Here is a 13,278-nt window from a genome sequence, read left to right on the forward strand (position 1 = left end):
TAGATTTGGTACTACTGCATGTTTTAATGAAATGTTTAATTCATATGCAATTTATCTGAGATGTTAACGTGTTAATCTGTATACCGTGCTCCTTTAGCGATGCTTTTTCTTTAATAATCTCCGGATCTAACACTCCTGATGTCACTATGTTTAAAAAAAAAAAAAAAAAAAAAAACAAGAAAATTATGAACTTCATAGTAAAGAACAAGCTCTGCAGAGCTGATCTGCTCCTCAGCATGAGCGTGCCACACAGTACGTGTGAGATACTTCCTAAACTGTGCTTTGCGCTTGGTGTCATCTTTCTTGTCTAAAATGAAGGCAGCAGGTGTGGGCTAGAGTTTCATCCTCACTGCAGAGTGCACACATTTACACAGCTGTCAAATTACAGTTCCCATCCACTGCTGGGCTTTACCAGAATGAATATCAGCCTTGATGAAATGTAATCAGAATATTTAGTCAGTCCCAAAATGCTAGCTGCTGCTGCTATAAAGCTTAAACATTCATGTGAAAGTGTACATGTTGGATCATATCTGCTTTTAAAAAAAGAGAAGTTCTCAAAAAGAAATGATTGTAGTGATGGAGTTTATTCAAGCTAGCTAAAAGAAAACAGCTTGCTTTTCGGCTAATTAGAGGTTTGTTCAGTTGACAAAAGACATTTTCTACCTTTTATGTTACTGCTAATGCAGCTCTTTTTTATTACACAATTTATTTCCTTACACACAGTTCTGGGGTCAGATTTGGTAAGCAAAAAAGTAACTGCTTACAGGACACTATGGGTAATACCAATAATGTACAAAGATTTAAATATAAAATAACTATAAAGCCTTAACAGATTTTGTGTGTTCTAACACTGGGTTTAGTGTCTAGTAAGGATGCTAACTTATCACCAATTCAAGCTTTGCTACCTTAACTGTAGCAGATTGTAAACCTGTAAAACAGCAAATTCACTGATTAGCTAGCTTGTTAATAAGATACTTGCTAATGTCCACTGGCTAGCTGTCATTAAACTACTCAATGTTGTCTGCTTTCTAGCTTGTTACTAAGCTACTTACTGTTGTATGCTGGACAGTTTGTTTCTAAGCTACTCGCTGTTTCCCACTGGCTAGCAATTTCAGTTCAAAATATTGCATGAATGTTTGAAATTCATTACAGTAGAACGGGATCAATAGCCTTTAATTTTAGTAAAAGTCACTGCTAACAGGGCATTATGGGTAATGATGAATGAATTCTCAAACATTAAACAACCCCCAGATTTTGTGTTCTAGCACAAAGTTCTAGGACTTAGTGTCCTCAAGTAAAGGATGCTAACTTATCATCAGTTTGAGATTTGCTATGTTGACTGTAACAGATAGAATGCTAGCCTGTAAAAAGACTAATTCATTGTTTCGCTAGCAGCCAGCGGAACAATGCTATAAAATTCTGAATAGAAAATGCTTTTTCTTACTGAAATTCCTTAAGGACTGATTATTTTTATTCAGCAACAGTTTTTGTTGATTCAGGAATCATGTATTCACATTGCATATAGGCAAAAGTGTGTTTACACCAGATCCATGGCTCGTAAAGTAGGGTCTGCTTTTTCTTTTACCCAATGTGAGATTGAAAGACCTGTAATGTCTTTCTAGAGGTGAAGGTGCAGCTTGTAATTCCCCAGGTACAACCAGGAAAACACCACCGAAAACATCCTCAACTTGAAATTTCACTCAAATCTACTCAAGGTTCTACCAGTTCCTTCCCTATTTATAGAATAATGTCAAATCAACATGGCTGCTTAGTGTAAAGTCTCCCTTCTCTATTTTAAATTAATTTATATATAACTATAGATTTCAAAATGTATTTCATCTAACTACATGTTTATTTATATAAATTATTATATTAGTGTGATATATACATGTAAAAAGCTACTATTGTCTGCCAGCTAGCTTATTGCTATGCTGCTCACTATTGCCTGCTGCAGTTTCAGGCAAAATGTTGCCTGAATGTTTGAATTTGGATGTCCATGGTTTGCTCTTCGCAAACATCACGATGTGGGAAACAACATTATTACAAGAACCAAGCCCAAAGAACATAGCATAAGTGTCTGACAAGTGTGTAGATGTCCAACACTGAAACATAGCGAACAGTGGCGGTGGAATAAATCACTGGCTCTGTAAATAGCTGAGTCACTGAAGGGTTTTAAACAAACAGTGAAGCACTTATCACAGCACTAAATTCATACTGAAGGGGGAAAAAAATCTTGTTTTCTGTTTTCAAAAAGTAATAATGTTTTGTAATACTATCTATCATTTAGCCCAAGGATGTTTTTTGCTTCTGCTAAATGATACAAATGTGAAATAAAAAAATAAGAAAAAAAAGTTCCTGGTGGCAGTCGGGTCAGAAAGTCTGGGCGTAAACGTAGCGTAAAGATTTTGCCAGTAGAACAAAAATGCTGTGTGTGTAATAATATGTAAGTATAAGCCAATAAATATTAGCTAAGTAGCTAAATGGGTAGCAAGCCGTATTTAGCCGACGTGAATACGTTTCTAGCTTTGATTAGCAAGTTCAACTTGAGTTATCGTCACGTGTGCATTTGGATTGGGCTCCTGCAGAACCCAGGGGGAAAAAAATGTCAGATATAAAGCTTATGGGACAAAGAAATAACAGGTTCATTAATGTGGGAGCAAAATGAACGGCCATGCTGCAGTACACAAAACATAAACAATATTTGGGTATTTTTATCCAGTTCACTGTTACTGAGCATTAAATTATTAATTTGTTTACATTTTTGGGGAAATTAACTGGAGCAGGATTAACAATGACACACACACACACACACACACACAAACACACACACAATGAAAACATTAGAAATTACAGTCACAGTGTACTGTGGAGTCCAATGGTTATCATTTTAGTTTTTTATTTACATCTTCACAAAAACGTATGCTTCAATGGCATTCTGTTTGTTTATTCTGTCCCATATTAGAAAAGGAGTTTTGAATACACAGGATTGTCTGTAGTGCACATATGCCCCCTTTCCACTAGAAAGAACAGAGTGCAGGTTCAGAGTGCTGGTTCGAAGTTGGTTCCACTGGCGAGCCTTCTAAGAACCGGTTTTCCATGGGCTAGAGAGCCATCACAGTGCCAAGTCTTACGTCACTGTATACAACGTTATACAGCAACATTAGCGCAGCAGCGGCAAACACAACATCAACAATGGCGGATGTTGCTTTACTGTTACTGTTAATGTCATGGCTTTGCGAACCTACATAGGCATCCAAACGCGGCAAATCCTGATTTAAAATGATTTAAAAATGGCGCTAACAATGTTCTCTTTTGTCTTGTTCGTCACAGTAACCCCGCCCCCAGCCCCTGACGCAAGCGGTTCTTAAGTCTAGACCAGCAATGTTTTGCTACCAAAGAACCACTTTTCCTGGTTCAGAGCCGGTGCTTTGGGTGTCGAAAAAGAAAGAACTGATTTTAAATTAGGCTCTTGCTCTGAACCAGCACTCAAACTGCCTTGGTGGAAATGGGGCACTTGATTGGTTGGTTAATTCAGACTTTTGAATCAACTGTATGATTCTGAGGTATGTCACTGATTAACACTGTAAAATTTTTCTACTTATACATTTGTTTGGTCACCTGCCAAGTCCCATCCACCACACCAGCCATCTACGACAACTAACAACCAGGAAGGCTGACAGATAACTTCATCTGATGTACTTCCTCTGATACACAAGCCAGTCCATTGCGTCTTTATTTACAGTACATGATGTGTCACAGGGCAGTGTATCACACTCAGAGAGAAGTGCTATCTGCCCTCTTACTCATCCTTTAACACACAGGTATCTACAATTGGCTAGTGTCGCTGTGATGGATATACGTAGGTGAGAGATTAAGGCTTTACTCCTGGCCATGGATGGCAATGGCAAGATCTGGATCCAAACTCACAGTATCATGATGCTTTTCTTTTGTGCCACTCAGAAGCTTCTATATTATGCATCTTTTAATTTGACTTGGTCTGAAACAATATAAAAATCGCAAGTCCTATTCAAAAATTAGTATTATTTTTTCTGAATTGATTAATATTATTATAATAATAATAATTATTAATATTATTTATCTGAAATCTGATTTTATCTGAATTTATCTGAGCTTTCATTATCTTCATTATCATTCATTATCATTTCATTATCATTAAGGTAGCATAACCACACTAGTGAAAATGGTCATAAGACTTTAAACAGGATTGTCCAAGGCTGCCCACTGATAATAAAGGTTTCCTCTCTGAAGTCTCAGTCAAACTGGGCCAGGCAGGCGAGTAGAACAATGGGGCTTTGGGTCAGTAGGGTGTTTAATATTCCCTTATCAACTTCCCTTTTCCACATCCGTCAGGCTGGGCAGTGAAGTTCTTTAGATGAGGGATCAAATCTACCTCACTATAGATTCTGAAGCATAACTTCCAGCTAAACAGCCAGTGCTAAGTGCAGCAGTATAGTTAAAGTTTAAAGAATATATATTTTGTGAGGGGAAGTTGATAAGGGCGTATTAATAACAGTACTCTCAGGCATCCCTTCCCTCACTGAGGGAAATCAGAGATATTTTGTTTTAAAATGTTAAAAAAATCAACAACATTGTCATTGCTTCTTAATAAAGCCACCTGTAAGATGCTAATGTTAGCATTTCCATAGAAAATCTCCAACTCACACCATGTCATTCTACAAACGGTTACAGTGTAGCTGCCTTAGAGACTTTTTCTTTAATGCTCATATGGTTCCAATGTCTGAGTTCATGTCATTTAGATTCTGAAGTTAGGAAACTGTCCAAGAACGAATTCTCCAACGCCGATGAAATACATGACCTGTGCAATGCCAAATAACGGCGCAATGACGAGCGCTCTGCAGCCGGCGCCCTTCATCAAAGCAGCGGGGCCTTCTTTACGAATGATCTTACTGCAAGACAAGCACACAAGAAAAGACGTTTTAGAAAAAGTAATGCAGTGTAGAATCACGTCAAACTGATGTCAAGCTTTTTTTTATTTTAAATGAATATGTTAATGATATAATGCTAATCTATGAGTGCTAAATTTGGGGTGATAACTACAAAATGCTAATCACTTAGTTATAACTTCTAACCATGTCTGCAATATCTGTAATCACTAAGATATATAAGGCTAATCCCAGTCCTACATTTACAAAGCTTAATTGAATTTTACTAACCTAGCCTATAACTAATGATCTATAACTGCAAACTCTACACAAAACTCAAAATAAACACACCCCTTGGCTATCATTTCTAACCTAATCACAAAATTGCACATTTTTCCCAATTGCATCTGTGTACTATTTAATTAAAGATATAAATAATCTAACATGACTCAACAATCCTACCTCATTAATACCTCATTTGCTAACAAACTGTGACACTACTTAAGAACTCGCAAGCTCATCATATCTATATACTAAAGTTTGTTGTGAGCAGCCATCGTAGCTAGCAGTGTGTATTGCATGCATGATAAGGACAGTAGTCATGGTAACTGTACCTGACACAGTCCATCACACCGCTGTACGTCTCCTCTTGTGTGCCTTTAGTGAGAGACTGCAACCTCGTCTTCACCACTGTCCATGTAAACAAAACCATTTTGAGTTTTTTTTGTTTTTAATGAAAGCTACAGACTCTATTCCTCATGTATTGTCTCACGTATCAGATATTCTTATCCTTGTGAATACAATTTTAATACATACAAACACACACTCTTACCATCACAGGGACTGACTGCAATAGCGGCTACACATCCAGCACCACAGCCTGAAGCAAAGTTCCAATAAAATGGCGCATTTTCAGCCTCGGATGGTTTTCCCAACTGGTTCAGGTGAGCAAACAGGGGGAAGTAGACGACAGAAAATGGAATATCCCTGAAAATACAAGAACAAGACAAGGATCAGTGTTTAAGTGACAACAGGAACCGATTTGTCTCATGGATAGTTTAAATGCAATCTAAATGAGACGTTCAGACTTCTAGATTGATTACAAATGGTCTTGATTCAGATGGATTTGATTTAGATGATGTTAAACTAGTAGCTCCAGTCTGGAAGCTTGTGTACAAGACTAAAGAATTTTAGAAACTACCCATATATTGGCAGTGACTACATTTAAGCTTGAAAATTTAAACTATTCTTCGTTACCTCATTAGTGTGGCTCCAAGTCCTTTATAAAGTCCCTGAATGCCTCGAGTGCGCAGTAATTCCTGTGTGATCTGTATGGCCGAGGTTCTTCTAATGTGCGTGGTTGGTCCAAAGCTGTAGGTACAGTTTATGACCGTACTCCCTGCTCCGAGCTTCAGAGCTGGGATCACAGCTACGTTCCTCTGAGCCACTGCAAGGTACACAACACACACAGCTAGTCAGAGCACACTCCCAGAGAACATTTAAAATAAATGCAGACAAGTTGTCTTGGCGAAATATAAAATGAAACAGTCTACTCACAATACAAAAATAGTTTTCTGTTTCTGTATTTCATGCACGTTTATGTACAATATAATGAGAATCTCTAATATAAACTACTGTTTTTATATACAGATTAAAGTTTAAATTATTTCTATATTTTAAACACATGTTACTGAAAGAATATTGTCCAAATTAGTCCAAAAAAGGTCAAAGATTTAATAATGACAAAAGTAATGACACCCTATAAAAGATGGAAGCGTTAGTGTGAGTCCGTGGAAGACGGAAGAAATAGTGCATGCTTAAGTGGGTGCCAATAATTTTGAGTTAACTGCATAACAGCCATTATTATGTTCCTCTTACCAAGTCTTCCTGCATCTTGAAGTTGAATTTTGAGCATCTCCATGGGCGTGGTTATGATCACCTGACACACTCCTGCTCCACATCCTGCCAGCATCTCTTTAAATACACTCAATCTGGAGCTTCAATGCAAAAAGCTTCAGTTAAAAAAAAAGAATCTAGATGATGTTACATCCAAAAAATTATCACCGAGCTGTCATGAATGTATAATAGGGAAATACTAGGGAGATGCTGTGGCATAATATTTCTAATTCGATGTAATGGGTGAATAGATGAACTTACTCTCCCTTGCTGAACTGATGACGGAAAAAGTCATTAGCGGCTAGTTTAATGGCCTTTTCAGGGGTCACCAGGGTGAGATTGACTGCTGCTCCTGTAGAAACACCAAGAACTGGGCATTAATGATGGCTCATTACATATCACACACTAACAGTAAAGTAGTGATGATAAGTCCCTCTACTGCTCTCAGCCAATCAGAACACAGTGTTGGATTTTTATAACAGTAAACATAACTTTATTAGAGAAATGCTTTTACCTCTATACATGCCGAAATAGCCTTCAGACCGAACCGTCTTGATCAGACAGTCCATCCTAATCAAAGAAAATATACATTAAAGTAAAGCTTGAGGACTGTTACACAAAAAACTTTCACTACTGTTCATATCTTCATGTGCTGTTAATATCTTCTTTGGACTAGATTTGTGTTCATTCTGCTACAAGAGCATTAGTAAGCTCAGGCTGAAAAGGTTCAGTAGGGTTGAGTTAGAATCAGGGCTCTGTGAAAAACCCTCGAGTTTTTCCACTCAAACCCGAACGCACTACTTCTTCATGGAGACCTGAGCATTGTGAGCAGGTGCATTGTCATGCTGGAACACTGTTTAAAGCCTCTTAGTTCCAGTGAAGGTAAATTGCAATACTACAGCCTACAAAGACATTGTAGGAAAAAAGGTGTTCAGTAGCAGATCTAACAAATTTCTGACATATATGGGGATGTGGTAGCTCAGTGGTGTCGGACTACTGATCGGGAGGTTGTGAGTTCGAATCCGAGGGCCACCAAGCTGCTACTTCTAGGCCCTCGAGCAAGGCCCTTAAAACCCCAATTGAGACGAATGTAAGTCGCGCTATAAATTTAATACAGTGTGTGTGTGGTTGTGCAATGATCATGACTGTCTTGACACTATGATATGATACAAGGATATGTGACATGTTTTAAATTGTACTGTGTAAGTAAAGTAGATAGCATTTTATCCGATAGCAGTGTGTTGTGCACTGCTCAGAGGCATAGCTAAGTGAGGATGGTTTCAGGTTTGACCCCCTCCCCGAAATATTTTATGACGGTTCCAAATGTCTATTCTTGGCTGGTAAACATAACACACACAGAGCATATATTCATGAATATAGATATGTGTCAATAATATTGTTTTGGTAGGAACGGTGCTATAATGATCTATGATCTAGCTGTGATTAATGATCTAAGAAGTCGTCAGTAAAATTTGTCCTTATTTAAGCACCACAAAAGTCATACACGAAATGTCATCCCTTATTGTGTTAAATGACCATTTAATTGGCTAATATAACTAATATAATATAACAGGATTAACCAATCTGAATCATAAATTTTAATATAGCTCATTGGAAGGACGTCCGATAAAGTACTTTGAGGTTTATCAAACGTTTGCTAAGTAATGCAAATATGTGTAACATTACAAGTTAAGCAACATCAAAGGAACAGTTTGTTGTTTTGCTTCTATTTGTTAGTGTAGCAATACTGGTTACTGAATGTACTGATAGAGAACGTTAAACATATCTAATCTACCCAGTTAGCAAACAGATGCTAGGTCAATAGCAACTCTTCTAACGTGGACCGAAAGTAATTTTGTGCAGATGTGTCAACTATTGAAGGTTGTTAAGTGCTTCTTTGCTATTATGTGCCCGCTGTTACATAAGTATAGGTTGGAGCCAACATAGTCACCTAAAAAAAAACTCTCTCAGCTACCACTACATGTAACCACTACACCTATTAGAGCACACTAACTGAAGGGCACACTCCTTTGCTGAAAAGTGAACAAAGCTAAAATATTTGAATGGATTTGACTGACAGGTGGTCACATGACTGTGTAGTAAGTATATACGGTATACGCTGTCCTGAGTGTATACAGTATATACGGGTGCAGTTTAAAGTCTAACACAGCTTACAGTATGTCTTCACAGCTTATATCTTGACAGCTAGCTTAGAGGATTCGGTGAGATGATAAAACGCACAGCGGTGTTACATCAGCCGTAATCCGTTCGTTGGAAAGCTGTCCCTGTGAACGGAAGGAAACCGGTTCTGCTGAGTTTTTTGTAGAAACCTGCCCTGACCTGCTCATATTTCACTGCACTTAGCTCTCTTGTCTCTACCTTTATTCAGATTTGACGTTTTTGACTGTGTGCTTCTGTGTAAAGATGAGTGCTCTGTATGTGTGTGTGTGTGTGTGTGTGTGTGTGTGTGTGTGTGTGTGTGTGTTCTGAAGATAAACCTATGAATTAGGGTGCAACATAAAGTGAGGATGTGAACATACATGTTTTTGTACACTTGCTGGCTGCTGCGTTGATTCTGAAGTCTCGTCTTGGCCAAATCAATGGGGAACACACACGTGACTCCGACCATCCCTGCTACACCTCCGTTAATGAGCTTCGCAGGAAGACTAATGGAGGGAACAACACAGGAGCACCAGTTATATTAGTTTGAGTTTGTAATTCAGCTGTATTTTATTATATGGGCTTGAAGGCAATTGAACACATTTTTAGTGTTAAGTTCTTTGCAGGATTTTTGTCGATTTTCCACCAGGCTACCGGTTCAGTAAGATCTTTAGCTGTCTAGTAGGTTTTAGTATATCTACACTCTGTTAGAGTTGAGTGAAGTTTACAATATCCATGAATATCACAAGGAATTTTAACGGTACACTTTTCCTAACAGAAGCTGCAGCAGCTGATTGACTGCACACTAAAATTTAACTCTTTTATAGTATTTCTATGTAGAAAATATTTTGACAGCTGTTCTGCTAAAAGGCAGGGGCTTCTTTATCTACTGCCAAAATATGTGTGAGGTTATTGCCAATAGCGGGTGTGTCAACACAAATTTTTCCTTTTTGCCCTCCAGGTTAATTCTCGACACTAAAGAATGCGAAGAAACCAGAGAAAATGCATTGTGTTTAAAACTGTTCTAAATTTCATATACTTACTGTTCAATTTATGCTTTGCACTGACTTAAAGGGCTTCTTTATGCAGCACATTTTGTTTATGAAATGCATTATACATTGCTTTTGTTTTATAGCAACAAATAAAGTCACATATCACACATGCGATCTCATATTACACGTACATACACATTATATATATAATTATATAACACACATTATATATATAAAATGCAGTAGTTTTTAATTTTTTGATTTCCTACCTGACTGGTTGCTGAGTCATGGTTACTTGTAGTGTGTTGTGTGTGGGTCTGAGGCAGGAGCAGAGCAGTCTGACAATGCGGCAGGGCTTTATATAGAGAGAAACACACACACACACACACACACCCACACAGACTCAAACACCTTAGAGCTATGCAGCATGACTTCTCCCTCCCCCAACACACACACACACACACACACACACAGAAGTTTGTCTTTCTATCTTGGTAATAAAAGAGGAATTGTTATTAACATTAATGCAGCTACAGTAAGTAACTCTATGTTTGTCTAAATGTAACCCTGAACTATTTACCACAGTTTTAAAAGATAATAAGTAGTTTTTAACAAAACTGAAAATAAAAAACGCACTAGAACACGTCCTCTCAATGGGACAAGTTTTGCCTGGACATTGTGTTCAAGATATTAATACTTCAACTATAATTTAGAGGCTACATATCACACACACACACACACACACACACAGATACTCAACTCAAATTCATTTATCCATTCTTGCATTCATTACATTCAAAGATCAAAAATTAGTGAAAAATGATATTATACCACAAGTGGCAGAAACATTTTTTCAGAGATTGTTTCAGGACCTCTGTATCAGACCAAGCTACATGTGAGATCAGATCAGACTGACGTGTCACTAAATACACTTCATTGACTTTGAACCAATCGTTTGCTTTGCCATTCATTAAAAGCAACTTTTATGCACTGGACCAGTGTGCCAAGATAGCAGGTTAGCTAACCTACCTGGTTTTGGTGATAAACAAATTGTGTTCGTTATGGTGGAGACGAGCATGTGATGACATCCGAATACTCTTGAGGAAGTTCCCCTCATTGTTCTGAGTGTTTTGATATGTCACATGTCCATGTTGTAAAAAGTTTTTTGATTTTGCATATATTGGGGGCGGGGCTGCGGCACAACCGGAAGGCCAGTTGGTACACCAATTTAAACCTTTATTCAGAGTATCACCCTAAAGGAGCTGGCCGAGTTTGGTGTAGATAGTTCCACCTCCAAAGTTTATAATGGGAGTCTATGGGAAAAAAGGCCACTTTGAGAGGCGGTACCGGAAGTACCGGTACTCGGAATGCTTAGAAAAGTAATAGCAACAACTAAACCAGGGTCTACGACATATCCAAATTTGGTGCATGTGTCTCAAAAGACCTAGGAGGAGTTACTCTTGATAAATTTTTGTCTAAGCTTAAATAGGAAAACAGAATGTTGGCTCCTACAAAGCACTAAAAATCACTAAAACCTTTACATTTTTGGACCTATGGGAGTAGGACACAGTTTGGCATGAACCTCACCAGGACTAGCCAATGTTTAGTCCTAGTAGTGAAGTCTGGAGGAGTGAGTGTGATGATATGCAGCTGTGTCAGTGCAAAAGCTGTTGGGGAGATAACATTTATAGTTGCCACCATGAATGCCTGTGAATATAAATAAATACAGGCTGACGAAACGTCTCCTTCATTCTCCAGAGCTTGGCTGAAGATCATCCAAAGCACACTGTCAAAATCACAGAAAGGTTTCTAAAGAAGAATTGAAAACTGTGACTTGTTCGAGCATGTAGTCTGACTTGAATACAAAAAAAAAACAGCTAAAGCAACACAACCTCTCCAGCAGCTAAACAAAGTCTCTGTAGACTTTATACAGAGACTCTGGATATTTGTGCACCGCTGGTATTCTCCATGCCTCCAAGGAGTATATACGAAGTATTAAAAAAATAAATAAATAAAAGATTTGAATCTCAGTAAAGAAGTGTACCAACTTTGACCAACCAGATAGACAGACAGACAGACAGACAGACAGACAGACAGACAGACAGACAGATAGATAGATAGATAGATAGATAGATAGATAGATAGATAGATAGATTCTTGAGTCTGGTTCCTCTCAAGGTTTCTTCCTTTACCATTCAAGGGAGTTTTTCCTTGCCACTGCTGCCTGAGTCACCTCAGACTTTCTCATTGGGGATGAATACAAACACATTTAAATATATCTAATATTAATCTTGTATATTGTATTCTATTAATCTTTATATTATTCTTTATAATAACCTTTTTTTCTATGTTTATGTTCTGTAAAGCTGCTTTGAGACAATGTCAATTGTAAAAAGCGCTATACAAACTTCAAAATAAACTTCAATTGAATAGATAGATAGATAGATAGATAGATAGATAGATAGATAGATAGATAGATAGATAGATAGATAGAACCTTTGGAGGTTGGGTTCAGAGCACAGGGTCAGCTGTGATACAGCACCAGTGGACTAATGGTTAAGGAGCTTGCTCAAGGTCACAATAGCGGCAGCTTGGCAGTGCTGGGGCTTGAACCCTGATCCTCAGAGCAACACCCCAGATCCTTAACACTAGTGAGCCACCATTGCCCCATGGAATGATAGATAGATAGATAGATAGATAGATAGATAGATAGATAGATAGATAGATAGATAGATAGATAGACAGATTGTATTATATAATAACAAAACTATGTATCCCACAATATTCAGCCAAACAGTTACAGAAAACCCAGTCAGATGACCTATCACATGATCCTCTACCTTGTTCTCCTCCCCAGAGTCACAATCACAAGCACTTGTTCCCAATCAACCCATAATCGCTCTGTCACAAATAACCCAACCGTTCAGTGACTCTTTTTTGTGAAGTCTTGCTCTTACTTCAACAGTGATGTTGGTCCACCTTATTACATGGATGTTAGCTCTGTGACTGAGGAACTTAGCTGGTATTCGGAATGGCAATTTAGGCTTGAGGAAAACCAATAATATATCCTCAAACTGAAATGTGTGTAGGTTGGAAAACCATGTAGGAAGACTTTTTTGAGTCTCTATCCCAAAGGCAGTTACTTAATCATTGGGAATGACCAAAGCTACAAAGAAGAAGTCCAAAACCAAACTAAAGAAAAGGATAAAGATGAAAAGGACAAAAATGAGTATCTTATATATTTTCTGTGAGACTGGAAGTGCCATCTATAGCAGTTCCATGGCCAATGCAGCCAACATTGTAATTTAAGACAAATGTAGGACACA

At 37.9% G+C, this 13,278-nt stretch overlaps 1 protein-coding gene across 1 annotated transcript; it reads right to left on the reverse strand.

Moving 5' to 3' along the window:
• Nucleotides 1-2,876: 2,876 nt before the first annotated feature.
• slc25a55b (solute carrier family 25 member 55b) lies at nt 2,877-10,374 on the reverse strand. The gene is made up of 9 exons (XM_060894408.1): nt 10,222-10,374; nt 9,341-9,466; nt 7,315-7,370; nt 7,062-7,152; nt 6,783-6,901; nt 6,162-6,351; nt 5,737-5,891; nt 5,519-5,594; nt 2,877-4,928 (listed from the first exon to the last, which is right to left on the reverse strand). The coding sequence occupies exons 1-9, from the start codon at nt 10,239-10,241 to the stop codon at nt 4,775-4,777; spliced, it is 987 nt and encodes a 328-aa protein (XP_060750391.1). The 5' UTR covers nt 10,242-10,374; the 3' UTR covers nt 2,877-4,774.
• Nucleotides 10,375-13,278: the final 2,904 nt, after the last annotated feature.

This window comes from Tachysurus vachellii, chromosome 19 (genome assembly GCF_030014155.1).
Source record: "Tachysurus vachellii isolate PV-2020 chromosome 19, HZAU_Pvac_v1, whole genome shotgun sequence".
NCBI classification, from domain to species: domain Eukaryota; kingdom Metazoa; phylum Chordata; class Actinopteri; order Siluriformes; family Bagridae; genus Tachysurus; species Tachysurus vachellii.